Genomic DNA, 14,059 nt, shown 5'->3' with positions numbered 1-14,059 from the left:
TCATGCCTGATGTATCGGGCCCCTCACGTACGTAAGCATAGCGCGGATGGCAGTTTCGGCTGGTTCCGAGGCCGCACCAGCCCTCTGAGGGCTCCTGTTGCACGGCGGTGAGTTCACTTTCTGTTTATAAGGAGCGGCATAAGGTAATTTTCCCCTTAACTCTATTAATAGCCATTAAGCTATTAGTGTAGTAACAGTAGTAACAGCCATAAGGCTACGTCATTCCTTTTATAAGGAATTACTGTTTCCTATTCACTCTTCTATTGACCGATAAAAAGATGCGCACTACCTGACAGCTCTTTTATTTGGTAAACTGCCTGGAGCGTGATTACTTTGCGTCTTTCCACGCTCCTTCTCTCCCCGTCGGCAGGGAGGCAGCCCGGGCGGGCGCCCCGACGGCACCTGGCCCGGCTCGGTCCCGCTGCCGCGGCAGGTCCCGCCGGGGCAGGCCCGGCCCCGCCGGCAGCCGGCGGGAGGGAGCGGGGGAGGCAGGGCGGGCACGCGTGGGGCGGGGAGATCGGCGGCCCGGCCTCTCCCCGCGCCGGCGGCCGGAGCCTTAACGGCGGCTGCCCCGGCGGCGGAGGGGAGCGGGACCCCGCCGGGGGCCGCCGCTGGCGATGCCTCCCCCGCGGCCGGGGGGCAGCCTCCGCCGCGGTGCCCCGCCGGTGCCCGGCCCGGCGCGGCGGCGGCTGCGGGGCGCGGCGATGTCCTCGCTGGTGAAGGAGGAGCTGGCGAAGAGGCTGTTCGGCCCCCGGCGGCAGAGGCTGCAGGAGTTCATCCAGGTGGAGAGCTCGGGCGCCGAGCGCTGCTACCTGTGCGCCGCAGGTACCGGGGCAGCCCGGCGGGACGGGCTGCGGGCGCCTGGGCGTGCGGGCGGGGCGGGGGATGCGAGGGTGCGGGAGCGGGGAGCGCCTCGGTGCGGGAGCGGGCCGGCCCCGCCGCCCGCAGCTCCGGCAGCTCCGGCAGCCCCCCAGCACGGCGGGGAGCGGGTCCCCGTCCCGGCGCGGCCGGCAGCCCTCAGAAACGGCGTTTTCTCCCGTTTCTGCTCGCTGCCGGCGCCAGCTTTGGCATCAGCGGAGACGCGGGGCGCTTCCAGCACAACTGCGGGAAGCGGTGTGCCAGCGCTTGCGTGGCCAGCCTGCTTTTCAAAGGGCAATACCTTCCCATGGTTCTAATTAGGCTTTCCGTGAGAAAGCACAACAGCACATTAATATTGCGGGAAGCATTTGTAACTTTTAGAGCTTTTGCACTCTCCCTTTTCTTGGTCTAATGTCCTACACATTGTCCCAGTGACTTTGGGAACAATAAACTAGACTTGTGGTTTAAATAAATACCCATTTGAGTTAGTAATTAGCACGAACTGTGAGTAAAACAAGATTGCTGTGAGTGATAAACTTAATTATCTGGCTACTTACTAAATTTGATTTCGAGTGTATCTGTTTCACAACGTTTTTAGAAAAAGGCTTCAGAAAAGCTTGTTTGTTGTTTCTTTTTTTTTTTTTTTAATTATTTCACAGCACTAAAAGATACTCAGAAAGAGCAATGCTCTCATCCGTAAGTAGTTAGGCTGAAGCGTATGCCTCTTCCAGTCTGTTTCCTCTTCAGGTTCAAAATACATATAACAGGTAGAAATAATCTATGTACTTGAGACATGGATTGGGTTAACATCCAATATGGGATGATGTCAACTGTCTCCTGTGATCATTATCTTTCTAAACATCTGAAGTCTTTGGAATATTGAATTTGATTTACAGATTGCTGGAAATACTGAGCAAGCTATGTTCCCTGCATTCATGGAATTTCAGTAGAACAGGCTTTGTATTTTAGAACTGTAAAAATAGTTTTAAGACACGGATTGCTGAACGTCATAGAGCTTCTAAATGTACAGAAATACCAACCTGGCTCATAGTTTATAAAACTATCTGGTAGAAGTATGTTTAGTTGCACGTGGTAGATCTAAACAGTTCACTGTTATGAAACATCCAAAGAGAAGAAATAACATTATGAACCTTTAAAATCTTTACTAAAAATTTCTTTTTAAGGTAGAGGAGAACAAGCCATTAAAGAAAGCCTCTAATCAGATTAACTGATTGGAAGTCTCTGAAGACATAAAGGAAAATTTATGTAGAGTATTAAGAGTGGGATCTCTCCAGTATCCACTATTGAACTCTCTTAATATATTCAGGCATAGGCAAGTAAGTGGTGAGTAGAGTGGAAATCTGATTCTGAAAGATGGGTTGCATCCAGCTGCCAGCAGCTACTGTAATCTGCTGTGATTCTGTAGGAGCAAAACACGTTATTTAAAATCTTATCCCTGCAATGCAACCTCAGTATATTCCTGTTGATTTCAAATTGCCATAACAAAAAAAAAAAAAAAATCAGTCAAACTATAGGCAAAACTTCAGAAGTCTATGCCTTTTAAACCTATATTACCACAAAATCTTAGTGTGGATAACTGAACAATCTTATTTTTGTGCCATATGCCCAACATTATTTCCCTTCCTTTTCACAATAGCAAGTCCCAGTTCTTGCGTGAAGGCAATAGTATCCTTTCACTAAATGCTTTATAAACCCTGGAAGAATGTAAAGCTGAATGCAACCACATTCAGGGGTTTTCACAACCCAGTATTGGCATGCCTGAGAAGAACGGTAGGGATAACATCATATTATGCAACAGAGACTCTGGAAAAGGTGGTCAGTTCACGGAAGACCTTAAGAAACAGTTTGTGCTTTATGAAAGCATTGCCATAGCCGTGCCCTCCCCAAGAAAAGCTTTTAGAGTTTAATAGAATGACATGGTAGATCTGAGATCATGTTGTATATAAAAAATTAAATTTTCTTTAACTCTGTTAACTGAGTGCAAGAACAAGCAATACGTAAAACGCAGGAAAAGTAAAGAAATTTTTTTTTTTTTTTTTTTAATTGAAAATAGCCTGCTGAAGTTTCACCACTGGGCAGGACATGCTCCTGGTTTCATTATTCCTAACACATCTGTGCTCTGCCCTGATGTCATACGATTTCTTCTCCTGCATGAGGGGTAGAAAAGGGGCAGTGTGTGGGACCCGGGGGCCGCTAGGACATCCCCTTCTATTTCAGACAGGACTGGGGGCTTTTGGGGTTGGGCTTGTTTCCTTTTGTTTTAACTCTGAGGGAAACAATATATTCCCTCACAAGCAAGCAAGCAAACAAACAAAATGGGAGAAACTGAAAGTATGACGAGAACTTTCTAAGATTAGCTTACCAGATTTGCTTGCAAATGAAAACCATTGTAACTTCTCCACAGAAGATAACACGGTGGTGGTCCTTTGGTTAAAAATCATTCAGCAACTATGACTGATAGGACCAGAAAAAAAAGCAACAGTGATTTGTATTTCCCAGGCAGGGAAGCTATAGGCTGAGAGAAATTATAATCAATTTATACATTTTCCACTTTTTTTCTTTGCAGTGGAAAGAAGGCATATCTCCAACATATATCCTTTGTTTGTCTTTATTTAATAACCATTTTCTTATAAACAGTTGAGAAGTAACAGACATTTTAACAGGAATAAGATAAAATTAGCCAAGTTTCAAAATGGGTTTTCAAAAATTCAGGCAGTGTTTAGAAATAAAAGAAATTTTCTCCTGCATCTGTAGCCTCATGCTATGATGTCGAAATGCTCCTGCCAGCCGTAGGTGACACCTCGCCCCTACCTTAGCCTACGGGATGGCTTAGGGAAGTGGCCTGCCCCACAGCCATGATACTGGATGTGCAGGAGATTGTTCAGGCTCCGGTGCTTTTCACATTCATTATTGTGCGTTACAGAAATCCAGTCTCCGACGCAGCACTCAGTGTAATCAATTAATAATGGTAGTTATTGCAAAGAGTGTCTTTGTGCTCTTTTTGCTCTCATTTCCTGCCTAAGTTGGAAAATAGTAATTTCTACAAAGATAGCACTGGGCAACTTGAAGCTTTAAGAAATATTTTTGACGTTATTCTTGTTAAGTGGCCTACTTCCATATTTTATATGGAAATAAGAGTATTGCTTTAAAAAAGTAATGGCTTCTTAAGAGAACTTCATCCACGGAATGGAAGGTATAGCACAAGTCATGTAAATACAGAGCCTTGGTAGCGGTTTTGCAATTTTCTGACTCCAGCACCCCAAAAGACTCCCCCTTGAAGTAAGCAGGATAAGTGGATTATCCATACAGATCCAGTGCCAGAATTAGGCTTTCATTGCACTGCTAGTGAATTCAGATGAAAGGCTTTTGCACAGACAAGATTCTCTTTTCACAGGACAGGTAAGGTAAATCCTAAATCTTCTAAAAGCTGACAGGTTTCATAGACTGAGAACATGGTGCTATTCCTACTACCTGGGCAAAATAAAACTATTAAGTCCAGTACAGCCCTGTACAGCCCTGCCCGTCATCGTTTAAGTTATTATCTAAAATTTAGTTTGATTAAGTCTTTTATTATTGGAACCTTTGGGAAGTACTTGCTTGCATATCTAAACTATTTTTTTCTTGCAGTGACTAAAAGTGAAGAAGTAGAAATATGTATGGTTAAACACTTGCAAGTAGATCGAGAAGAGAAATATGAAATAGTTGAAAAGTGGTTTTTGAAAGATCTGGAGATGATTGATGGAAAAGAAGCAGATACTGTAAGTGTTATGTATTATTAAATACACATATTAGAGTATACTTTTCTTGTATTGCAATTTGGGATACAAGTATTAAAATGCAATTAAAATGCATGATCTGAAAAGGAAAGTTATGTAAAAACCCAAATAAATCAAACCTTCAAGGAATTTTGGTTTTATTGCATATGAGAGGCTCCACATCGCATTTGCAGTGTTGCAGGGGAGGAGGAATGAGTGATTTTCTTGTTGTAGTGTTCTTCATCTCTCTGGTTGAGATCTGAGGGAGAAGCTGGATGTTTTCTAATTTGTTCATCATAACTGGGAATAAAAGTTCTCCACCTGCAGCTCCCAATGTAAATTGGAGTGAATCCCATGGATTTTAATGTGTATTTGAAAACAAAATTTCATTAAATATTTTTATGGAGACTGTGACCCTGTAATTTGAATGTATGAACCTGTTCTCTGTGTGACAAAGTCAATGTGTAAAATATCATGGAAGCGGATTGTTTGGTGTACCAGCTCCCGAAATTGTGCCTCTTTCACACAGCTTAATCTCACATTACTTGGATCAATTAAATATTTGTGTATTTGTATGTGTAAATATGAAACAGCTTTGGGTAGATCTGGCTGACTTGCTGCTAAAAAAGTCCTAATCTCTCAGATGCAACTTCAGAAGGGTAAAATGAGGCTGCAGGAGCACAATACAGAACAACACCAAAAGTAGAATTAAATCCTATTTTACAAAAGCTAGAAGAATATTCCGAGGAGAATATCTTGAGAAGACATTTTAACAGTTCGTCCATGCATAATAAATGTAGTCCAGGAAAAAAGTGATTTTTGCCCTTTGAAAGTGCTTTCAAATGAACATAAAATGGAATCCAGATTACATTATCCTCATGAAAGAGAAATCAAGAGCTGACAAGAATGGTTTCAGAGCCTTGCTCTAAGGAAAATGACAAACTGTGGTTGTTCTCCTTCTGTCCTGTGCACATCGCCCTCAAGTCTAAAACCAGGAACCTGGGAGATGGAGGAGGTGAGCTCAGGTTCAGAGTATCCCTGCACCCTGTGAGCTCTTTGCAGTTTAGGGCAGAGGGGGGAAAAAAGCCAAAACTAATAGTACTTTATGTCCCCTCTCCAAGTTATCTTGCTTCTGGACATGTTCCTGTCCCTTCACCAGCCAAGGCAGCCAGAGAATTTCCTTATCACTTGCCTGCATGAATTTACTTTTAGCTTTTTTCTGAAGTGTTGTGCTAAAGTGTCCTTCAGAGATGATTCAGCCTTCCACAACTGGGATGATGGAAATCTGTCCCATTTTTGGTTAAAGAAAAGCCTAAATGAACCTCAAACACATAATTATAGGTTGATTAACACTGCTATAAATATTCCTAACAGTTATTCATATCCATAGAATTTAACAGAATTTAGCTGCTGCTAGGATTAATTGTGCCAAAGGGCCAGAAAGCACAGAGAATTACAATTTAGGCAGGAAGGGCAATCAATATTCTTCTTCTGATGGGCATATATAGTTATAGTCCAAGGCAAGTGCTTTTCATATAGTGTGTTTTAGGCAACATGACAAAATGGTTCATTTCAAAACAAGATTGTATAATCCCAGTAAAGTGCAGTGTATCACTTGGGCAAACTCTGAAAGTTTTACTCAGGCAAAATTCCTAATGGGAAAGAATAGCAGCTAATTATAAACCCCTACTTTGTAAAGTTTTAAAAACCCTTTAGTATGAATAGCAGAAATACGTGAAGTCCTTTACAGTCCGTCAAACTGAGAAAAAGCCCTGAAGGTAGCTGGGCAGAGAACAACAGATTGCTGTTCTAACATCTGTAATGCGTGTAATAATTTAATTCTCTCTCCATTTTTTTAGGATAATCCATATTTTGATATGCACTTCCACAAAGTCTACAATCTGGAAGCATATAGTTGTGCATCTAAATATACCTTTGCTCGAACGCTAAACAAACTGAATGAAATGTACCTTAAGAAGGACTTGAAGATTGTGAACTTTGATGACACCTACCTAAATGATGATTCCATCTGGTCATCCAACAACAGGGATTGCTTAGTACTTATGAGGATATGCTTCTATGCTTCCAACCTTTTATGTCTCTCCCTGTGTCCTTTGTCCTAAAGATACATTTTCTAACACTAAGGTGACTGGTTGACTTTCACTGACCAGCATTTCATAAATCATCTGATCAAAAAGATAGTAAGTGATATGTAGTATCTTCTTTTTTAATTTTACACATAAGTAAAAAATGGAACATACTTTTCACATAAACAATTCACCATTCATTTATATATATTAGGAGGGCCCTACTCTGGCAAATACTTACAAATATATGAGACTTTCAACATAGGACCAGTAATCCTCATGGTCAATGGTGATTGCTTATGTACGTAGAGCTCAGCATTTGCTCATATGTTCATGGAGGTATAAATTATCTTTCATTAATAGCTGGAAATATTTTTAAAGCGTTAAGAGCATTAACAGTTAATTTTTATATCCTGGAAGTAGAAAAAAGAAAGCAACTAAATGAGTTCTGTACGAGAATCATGCACATTTCCATTGTAACTCTGTTGAAGAGATCACACCTACATCAGTACAAGAATCAAACCCTCGTCCTGATGAATCGGAGTTTTGCATTCAGGTACCATGGCACCAACTTTTCACCTATGCAGTTGCAATTATTTTTCCCTCAGAACATCTAGTGCTCCCTTTGGCCTTTCCATTGTTTGTGGTACTGCCTTAGAAAATGAATGTTCTTAAGAAGAATTGCTTTATTTATCAGACCTTTCAGAACTTTCTTCTTTTATATCATTAACATCTTCTTTATTGCACTTTATGTATATGAACAGGCACAGTTAGGGAACAGCAATTGTTTGTTTATGTCTCTTCTCTACCTCTGGACCAAGAGTTAACAAAATACTATGTAAACAGCAGTTGTTGGCTACTACAATTACTTTGTAGGCAAGTAATAGACTTTTCAAAATTCATAGAATTATGAGAATAATTTTCACCAGTTTCTAGCTATGTGTTAGTGTATTCAGTGCACTACTTAAATGCATATTAGTACTTGGAGTTACCTTTAACATGGGGTGGAGTCTACTGGGTGGTTTGGAAGATCTCACCCATAACAAAAAATAACGGCTGGACTTGTGACAGCATTATATTACAGTAGAAACAGAAGATTAATTGAAGCTGTATTGAGCAAGAGCTGAAGAAGAAAAACGTTGAAAAGAAGCAGCACAGTGATATTGCCCAGTGTCAGTCAGCTAAGCTAGTTGGCTGCTCTTCCCACAGTCAATAAAGAAATGCCAACCCAAAAGGTCACTCAGAGAAGCTTCTGGTCAGAACGTCCTGCACGAGAAAATTTGCTTTCTCTTTTGGCAGCCGAGAGAGTACAGGTAGAGTGTCTGTGGACTAAACCAGCTACGTACCCAAAGCTGAGTGATGTAAATAGCTCCTAGGAAATCACAAGCTGGTTAATGTCCTCTCTCAGTACCTGCCATCTGTAAAATGGGATAGTCGCACAAGGGTGCTGTGACTCGTACTTCACTGTTGCCTTTCACATAAACTCCCACCTTTGAAAACATGTGTAAATGTACTTTGGATTCAAAACTGAAATAACATCAAATAAGTGAGAATTTATTTGAAAAACTGTATAAAATGTACAGCTTTCTACTTTACTTTTTAAATGTTATCCTATTGCTTGTATATAGGAAAGGCCGTACCTTTGATTAGCTAATCTTCAGAAGCTATATATATATATTCTATGCATATGTTGTAAATTACATTCATTGTAACCCAAATCTTAGTAATTATGTATATCTTGACAGTTGTGAAGGCAGTTTATGTGGGTAACGCAAATCTTCTGGAATTTGTAAGGACTTAAGTCTTACGTTTGCCACCTAAATACTGTTAGAGAGAAGGACTGTATTTATAGTAATTGTTTAAGAAATGCAGTTGTTCTATTCATAGTGTCTTTGGGATAATCCAGTGCAAGTATGTGTGTTGTAACATTAGATCCATAGCTACAAGAATTATTTGCCCAACATCCAGGTTCCACAAAACCATCTTCAATAGCAAGTATAATTCAGACTACTGTTACCTATGATACATTGTCTTGTTTGGACTGTGTATTAATTGTAGAGGTCACAATGTTTTCTGTAACGTTTACAAATTATTTGCTTAATAGGCACAAGGAAATATTTTCTGGGTGAAAAAGCTCCCATCATTCACCTTGTATTGTAATAAAAACATAGAACCTCTAATAATGAGCACTTCAGAGCATTCTTTTGAAATGAAGTACAGGTACAGTGAATTCCTGACCAGTAATTGTCTGTATGGTGTTAGAAACTGATAAGCTAAAAATGACTATAATGTTCAACCATATTTAATGGACTTGCATCGTAGTTTATATCTCTCTATTCTTGTACTGTATAAACATTAAACTGACTATATTAGCAGACAAATAAGCCTGCCTTTTATGTGGAATAATATGCAATTAAAATCTGTTTGGCATTTCTTCTGTCTGATAACATAATATTTCAGACATTCTTCACTAAGTGATCAGACTAAACAAAAAGAAGGGAGAAAAAGGGATATGGTCCATGTAAATTATTTCAGTCAATAGCAAAAGGAAAAATACTTTAAAAGATCTTTGCGGACCTAATCTAGGGATGCCTTCCATTTACACAGTTCTTTATAAGATGTCGAGTACCAAGACACTGTGCAGTTACTAGACTGACCTGATTGCACTATGGATAGTCTCTGTCCTGAGGTGCGGGAAACTGTCACTTTGCAGTTAGGATAGCACAGCTACACCACAGGAGATAGAGAATATGCTAAATTATAAATGGAAAAGACCTGACAGGCTAAATAGCCCATCTTTCAATTAATGCAGAATTGTTTCCTACATCACATTTCCTGACATTGGATATACAGAATGTAGTTTGAAATACAATATCTGGGGATTCATCTGCTTCTCCTGGAAGACTTCTCCAAAACTGAACAGGAAGAAACTTACAGGAGTAAAGGATTATCACGAATGCATTTGTAGCATTCTTATAAAAGGTTTCAACTAAATGATGGAGTGAATGAATACTTGAGATTGTGGATATAATGTGGATTTTCTTCAGAAGACAGGAATTGTTATCAGCCATATCTGTTCCAGAGAAAAGGAAAAATATGGCAGCCTGAAAATGAAGAAGGTGAAAATAAGCAAACAGAACTTCATGCTCACTTGTTCAAGAGGTAGAAAGACAATAGAGGCTGTCATAAAAGACAGATGATATTTTTTTAAAACTGTTTAACCAACATCAGAATTAAGAATACAGGGAAACCTATGACAAAAGAATTTGAGAATATTTTTATGTGGCATTTATCAATACCATATTTGTCTTCTTCTACACTGAAAAAAATGCATCCGTTTCTGGCAGCTCCATGCTATAAAAAGAATTTAACATCATCATTCAAATAAGATAGTTCCAAATCAATAAAAAATACTCTGGTGAAGTTCCACTGGAGTTCATGGATTTAAGATAATTTTCACCATCTAAGACCCATGACCTTATATTTAAAACAGAAGGACTCTTCTCTTGTGTGTTTATCTTTCATGGATAACTAATCTTTTCCTGCATCTTAATTTAAGCATATACAAATCAATGCAGAATTTTAAAAATAATTTTGGAAGTGAAACAAAGCAGAGAGCCTGTTCTGGACTGTGCCTTCGGGGTTATTTCTCATTCTTCTTCTTTGTGTTTTGGAGTCATACATACAGTAACCCACCTCTTCCCAAGGAAAGCCTGTGCTAATTTCCCTGTCATCTACCTACCCCTCAATACTTTCAGTCACTTTCAGCATACTAATCTATCTTCTTCCAGTAAAGTGGGGGATTGTATTACATAATTTGTAATACGTAATTTAAGAATATTTTGTCATGAGTTAAAGTCAGTTGTGGGAAGGGATGAGATAGTGTTTTACTTTGACGGGGTGCAGCTGTGCCCTTGGGGCTTGTTGCAAACAGGTTCACAGGAATGCAGCTGTGGCCTTGAGGCTTGTTACAGGCAGGTTTGTGAAACTTGGAGGCAGAAAAATAAGGATGAGATTGGATGCATCCCTTGGGGAGGAATTCCCGTGCACCGGCTTGAAGAACGGCTAAGTAACGCTGAAGAGATGCGTGGACGCAAGAGAGTAGCCAATGAGGTGGGTTTTGCTTGTTCGTGAACACTAGATCATGTTGTGGGGGGATGGATCGTAAAAGTAAAGTGCCATTGTCATTGTCGTTGTCGTTGTTGTTGTCATCTTCGCTTGTCTTCGCTTGCCTTCTTCGCTTGTCTTCGCCTAAACTCATACGCGGAGTCCGTGATTAATTGCCACAGTCAGTATTGGAAGATCAAAGGCCCTTTCTAAAGAGCATCTGTGGGAAGCTGAAATAGGGGAGAGAATGGCACTGTGCACCCTGGAAGATGATCTTACGTCAGTTTTAACGTGTAATCACATTTTAGCATTAACAAACTATGTTTTGGGTTTTTTTTTCCCTTTAGCAGAATTAACAGGTAAACACAGGAAACTAAAGCTGTTGTTGACTAATAACAACAGCTTTATGAAACCTTGTCCAATCTTTTACGGCTGCCTTGTCCAGTCTTTATAGATCTAGCAAGAGACAGTTACATTTTGTGGCTGAATTGAGAAATTACCAAACTGTAACTTCTCTTTTAACCTTCGCCCTCATGAATGATATATTACAGAAGTACACAGCACGTTCTTTTGTAAGTCAGAAAATAGAAGTATGTTCAGCAAGCCTCCATTGGTCAGTAATGTTTAATGCTTTCAATCAAGTGGAAAAAATGATGCAGGAATGATGAAATCACAGTTTTACACGTTAAAAGTCTACATTTTGGCAATTTATAACAATCTCTTGGAAAAATTGTTTTCTGTTGTTCTTTATTGGTCATGGCCTGGTTAATACGTTTTATCAACCACACCCTAAAGGCATACTGATGTATTAATGTGAATAAATCATACAGTTCAAGTAATCTGCAATGATTTCAAACTTTCTTAACTCTGCATGCAAGCATTGAAGAAATACTATATTAATTTACATTAATAATGCTAAAAATGTGTTAAGTGTATCGATCATGTGGAGAACCTCCGTCACAGTGCAGTTTGAAGGTAGTTCCAGCTCTCACTGAATTCAGCCGTGGCTACAAATAGCTATGTCCAGAATTGGACATAATTTCTCATGGTTAGAAGCCAAATCCTAAATTTCATGATCACTAGTCACAGAGTTACCAGTTACCACTGGCATCAAAGACCGTCAGTTACTAAAGGTGCTCCTGCTTTGGGGTAAAGCCAAAACCTGAATGCTTTTCACAGAAGTTATATTAATTGTGATGCTGTGGCCAAATTGAATTACAGCATGCGGTCGGAGATGGACTTCTTTGTCATTTGAAATTCTAGGATGCTCTCATATTGTAATGTATTGTATGCATCTTTCAACCCCAGGTATGCCTGCGTTTTTTTTGTGAATGCACTTGTCCCCTAAAAGACATAAAACTTGTTAATAACTCTGCCGTGAGGTCAGTGGCGAACGCAGACGTCAGATGCAAGCTGACGTGACATCGGTTTTGCTTTTGGCGTGTTTCTCCCACGGCATTTCTCCGTTCTGTTACAAACTCTTCGATGTCGAGCGTTCCCTCACCGCGCTGGCGCGCAAAACGCCTCTGGCAGGTCGTCACGCAGAAAGAGCCTGTTTGCATTCTTTTTCTTGCTGGTTTATGCCTTGTAATTACACAGCGGGGTTTAACCTGGCCGTTCGCAGCTGCCGGAGGGAGCCTCTTCCCCCCCACCTCTTTAGGACTTGGCGACGTTTTCCAGGCCCTTCCCTTTTTTTCCCCTGTTTTTCCCCCCTCCCGGAACCCAGCCCCCCCCAGCCGTTACAGGCGCTGTGCCCATCTCCTCCAGGCGGGGGCGCTGCGCGGGCTTGCGGCCTTCCTAGCCCGCAGTCTCGCTGCTGGCGTCACGTGAGCGGAAGCGGCTGTTGCGGGCAGCGCCCAGCGGCGGGGGGTTGCGGCCGGAGCCGCCGCGGCTGGAGGCGGCCTCTGCCCCGGTCCCTTCCCCGTCCCGTCCCGTCCCGCTGCCCTGGCTCCGCGGTGAGAGCGAGGCGGCCCCGGCATCCTCCGTCCCTTCCCCTGCCCCGAGTGTGGAGGGCTGCCGCTCGTTCCTCCGCGGACCGGGCCCCTCCGGTCGCCCCGGCCGTGACTGGGCCGCCGGGCTCGGGGTGGAGCGGTGGCGGCGGCGGGGCGCGGCGGCTGGGGCTGCCTCCCGCCGGCGGTTGCGCGGGGACTTGTCGCCGGGGCGGTTTCTGCAGGACTGGGAGGTGGGAGGCGGTGAAGCTGGTGCCAGCCGGGCCCTTGGGAAGCCGCGCTGCTATAAGTGACTGCTCTGGGCTTGCCTGTTGAATGGCTGCTCTTCTGAGTGACTGATTCCCGGGGATGTTACAGCTAGGCTACGCTCTCATGCTATGTTTTAACCTGACAGGATGCAGGAAGAGTATGTTTGCCTGTTTACACACTTGGAGAGGCTAAGCAGTGCTCGCGAAGTAGCCTTACCAGATTGCTCTGTGGAATGTTTCCCATGTATTTCCTGGACAGGCTATGGCTGCGATGTGATGTCTTTGATAGATTTCATGTAGCTGAGGCATTGTCTGTAACATTACTGGAGAAAAAACTGCAGCAGCGTCTAAAGGGATTTATTAGAGACTGGTATGGTCTCAGCTCTCTTGAAGCTTTCTGAGGAAGCAGCTTTATCTCCAGCTCCTTGTGTTTAATTCTGTGTTCCTTTGGGACAGCAGGAGTCATGTGTGAAGAACTGAGTGATGTACTTGGTCCTGGCACATTGCGAAGGTTTTGGTGGCTGTGACTAAGGGGGCTGAGTTTGCGGCAGAAATTGGACTATATGTCAGAACAAGTCTTTAATCTCGGGTTTAACATGTTCTGTTTCATGGGAAAGGTGTATTCTGCACAACCTGGACAACTTGTGTTAGCACTGAAGTAGGAGAGTTAGCGAGTTGCAGCGGTCTGAATGTGACTTAGAGCAGGAAGTAAAATCCTAAATCAGGAAGGAGAGGGGATATTTCTGAAATGCAGTAGGCTGTCGGCACTTTGTGTGTTCGTCTTGCTCACCTGTTGAAGAGTAACAGGAATGACAACCTGATGCAATTTGGGAAACAAAAGCTGGGCCCAATATTTGGTGAAAGGGAAGGAGAGTTGTTAGCAGCTATGGAGTGTTGCATTGCCATAGGGGTGTCACATAAACAGCATTTCTTTGAATGCCCTGAGCGCTGTACAGTTGGCAATGCTGATTGCAGCCTGCTATATTGGCCCTTGTTTTCCCAAAGCCCTTGGGTTACTAATCTTTAAAACTACT

General features: G+C 42.1%; 2 protein-coding genes across 5 annotated transcripts in view; both read left to right on the top strand.

The window, feature by feature from the left end:
- Positions 1 to 704: 704 nt before the first annotated feature.
- Positions 705 to 6,757, top strand: EXOC1L (exocyst complex component 1 like; the record flags this gene model as incomplete). Its single annotated transcript, XM_082316405.1, has 3 exons — positions 705 to 825; positions 4,507 to 4,637; positions 6,494 to 6,757. 3 exons carry the CDS (start codon positions 705 to 707, stop codon positions 6,755 to 6,757), a joined length of 516 nt encoding a protein of 171 aa, XP_082172531.1.
- Positions 6,758 to 12,672: 5,915 nt separating this feature from the next.
- EXOC1 (exocyst complex component 1) overlaps positions 12,673 to 14,059 on the top strand; it is a 33,726-nt gene continuing 32,339 nt past the window's right edge. For 2 of the 4 annotated variants that reach the window (XM_082315181.1, XM_082315178.1), the window contains exon 1: positions 12,673 to 12,783. The gene's annotated coding sequence lies outside the window, so the exon portion shown is untranslated. Of the gene's footprint in view, positions 13,184 to 14,059 lie in introns of all 4 variants that reach the window. The other 2 variants (XM_082315180.1, XM_082315177.1) reach the window with 1 other exon arrangement.

Source organism: Platalea leucorodia, assembly GCF_965183815.1.
Source record: "Platalea leucorodia genome assembly, chromosome: 6".
In the NCBI taxonomy this organism is placed as follows: Eukaryota; Metazoa; Chordata; class Aves; order Pelecaniformes; family Threskiornithidae; genus Platalea; species Platalea leucorodia.
The sequence above is the reverse complement of the archived record's forward strand: the minus strand, read 5'-3'. Positions and strand labels throughout refer to the sequence as shown.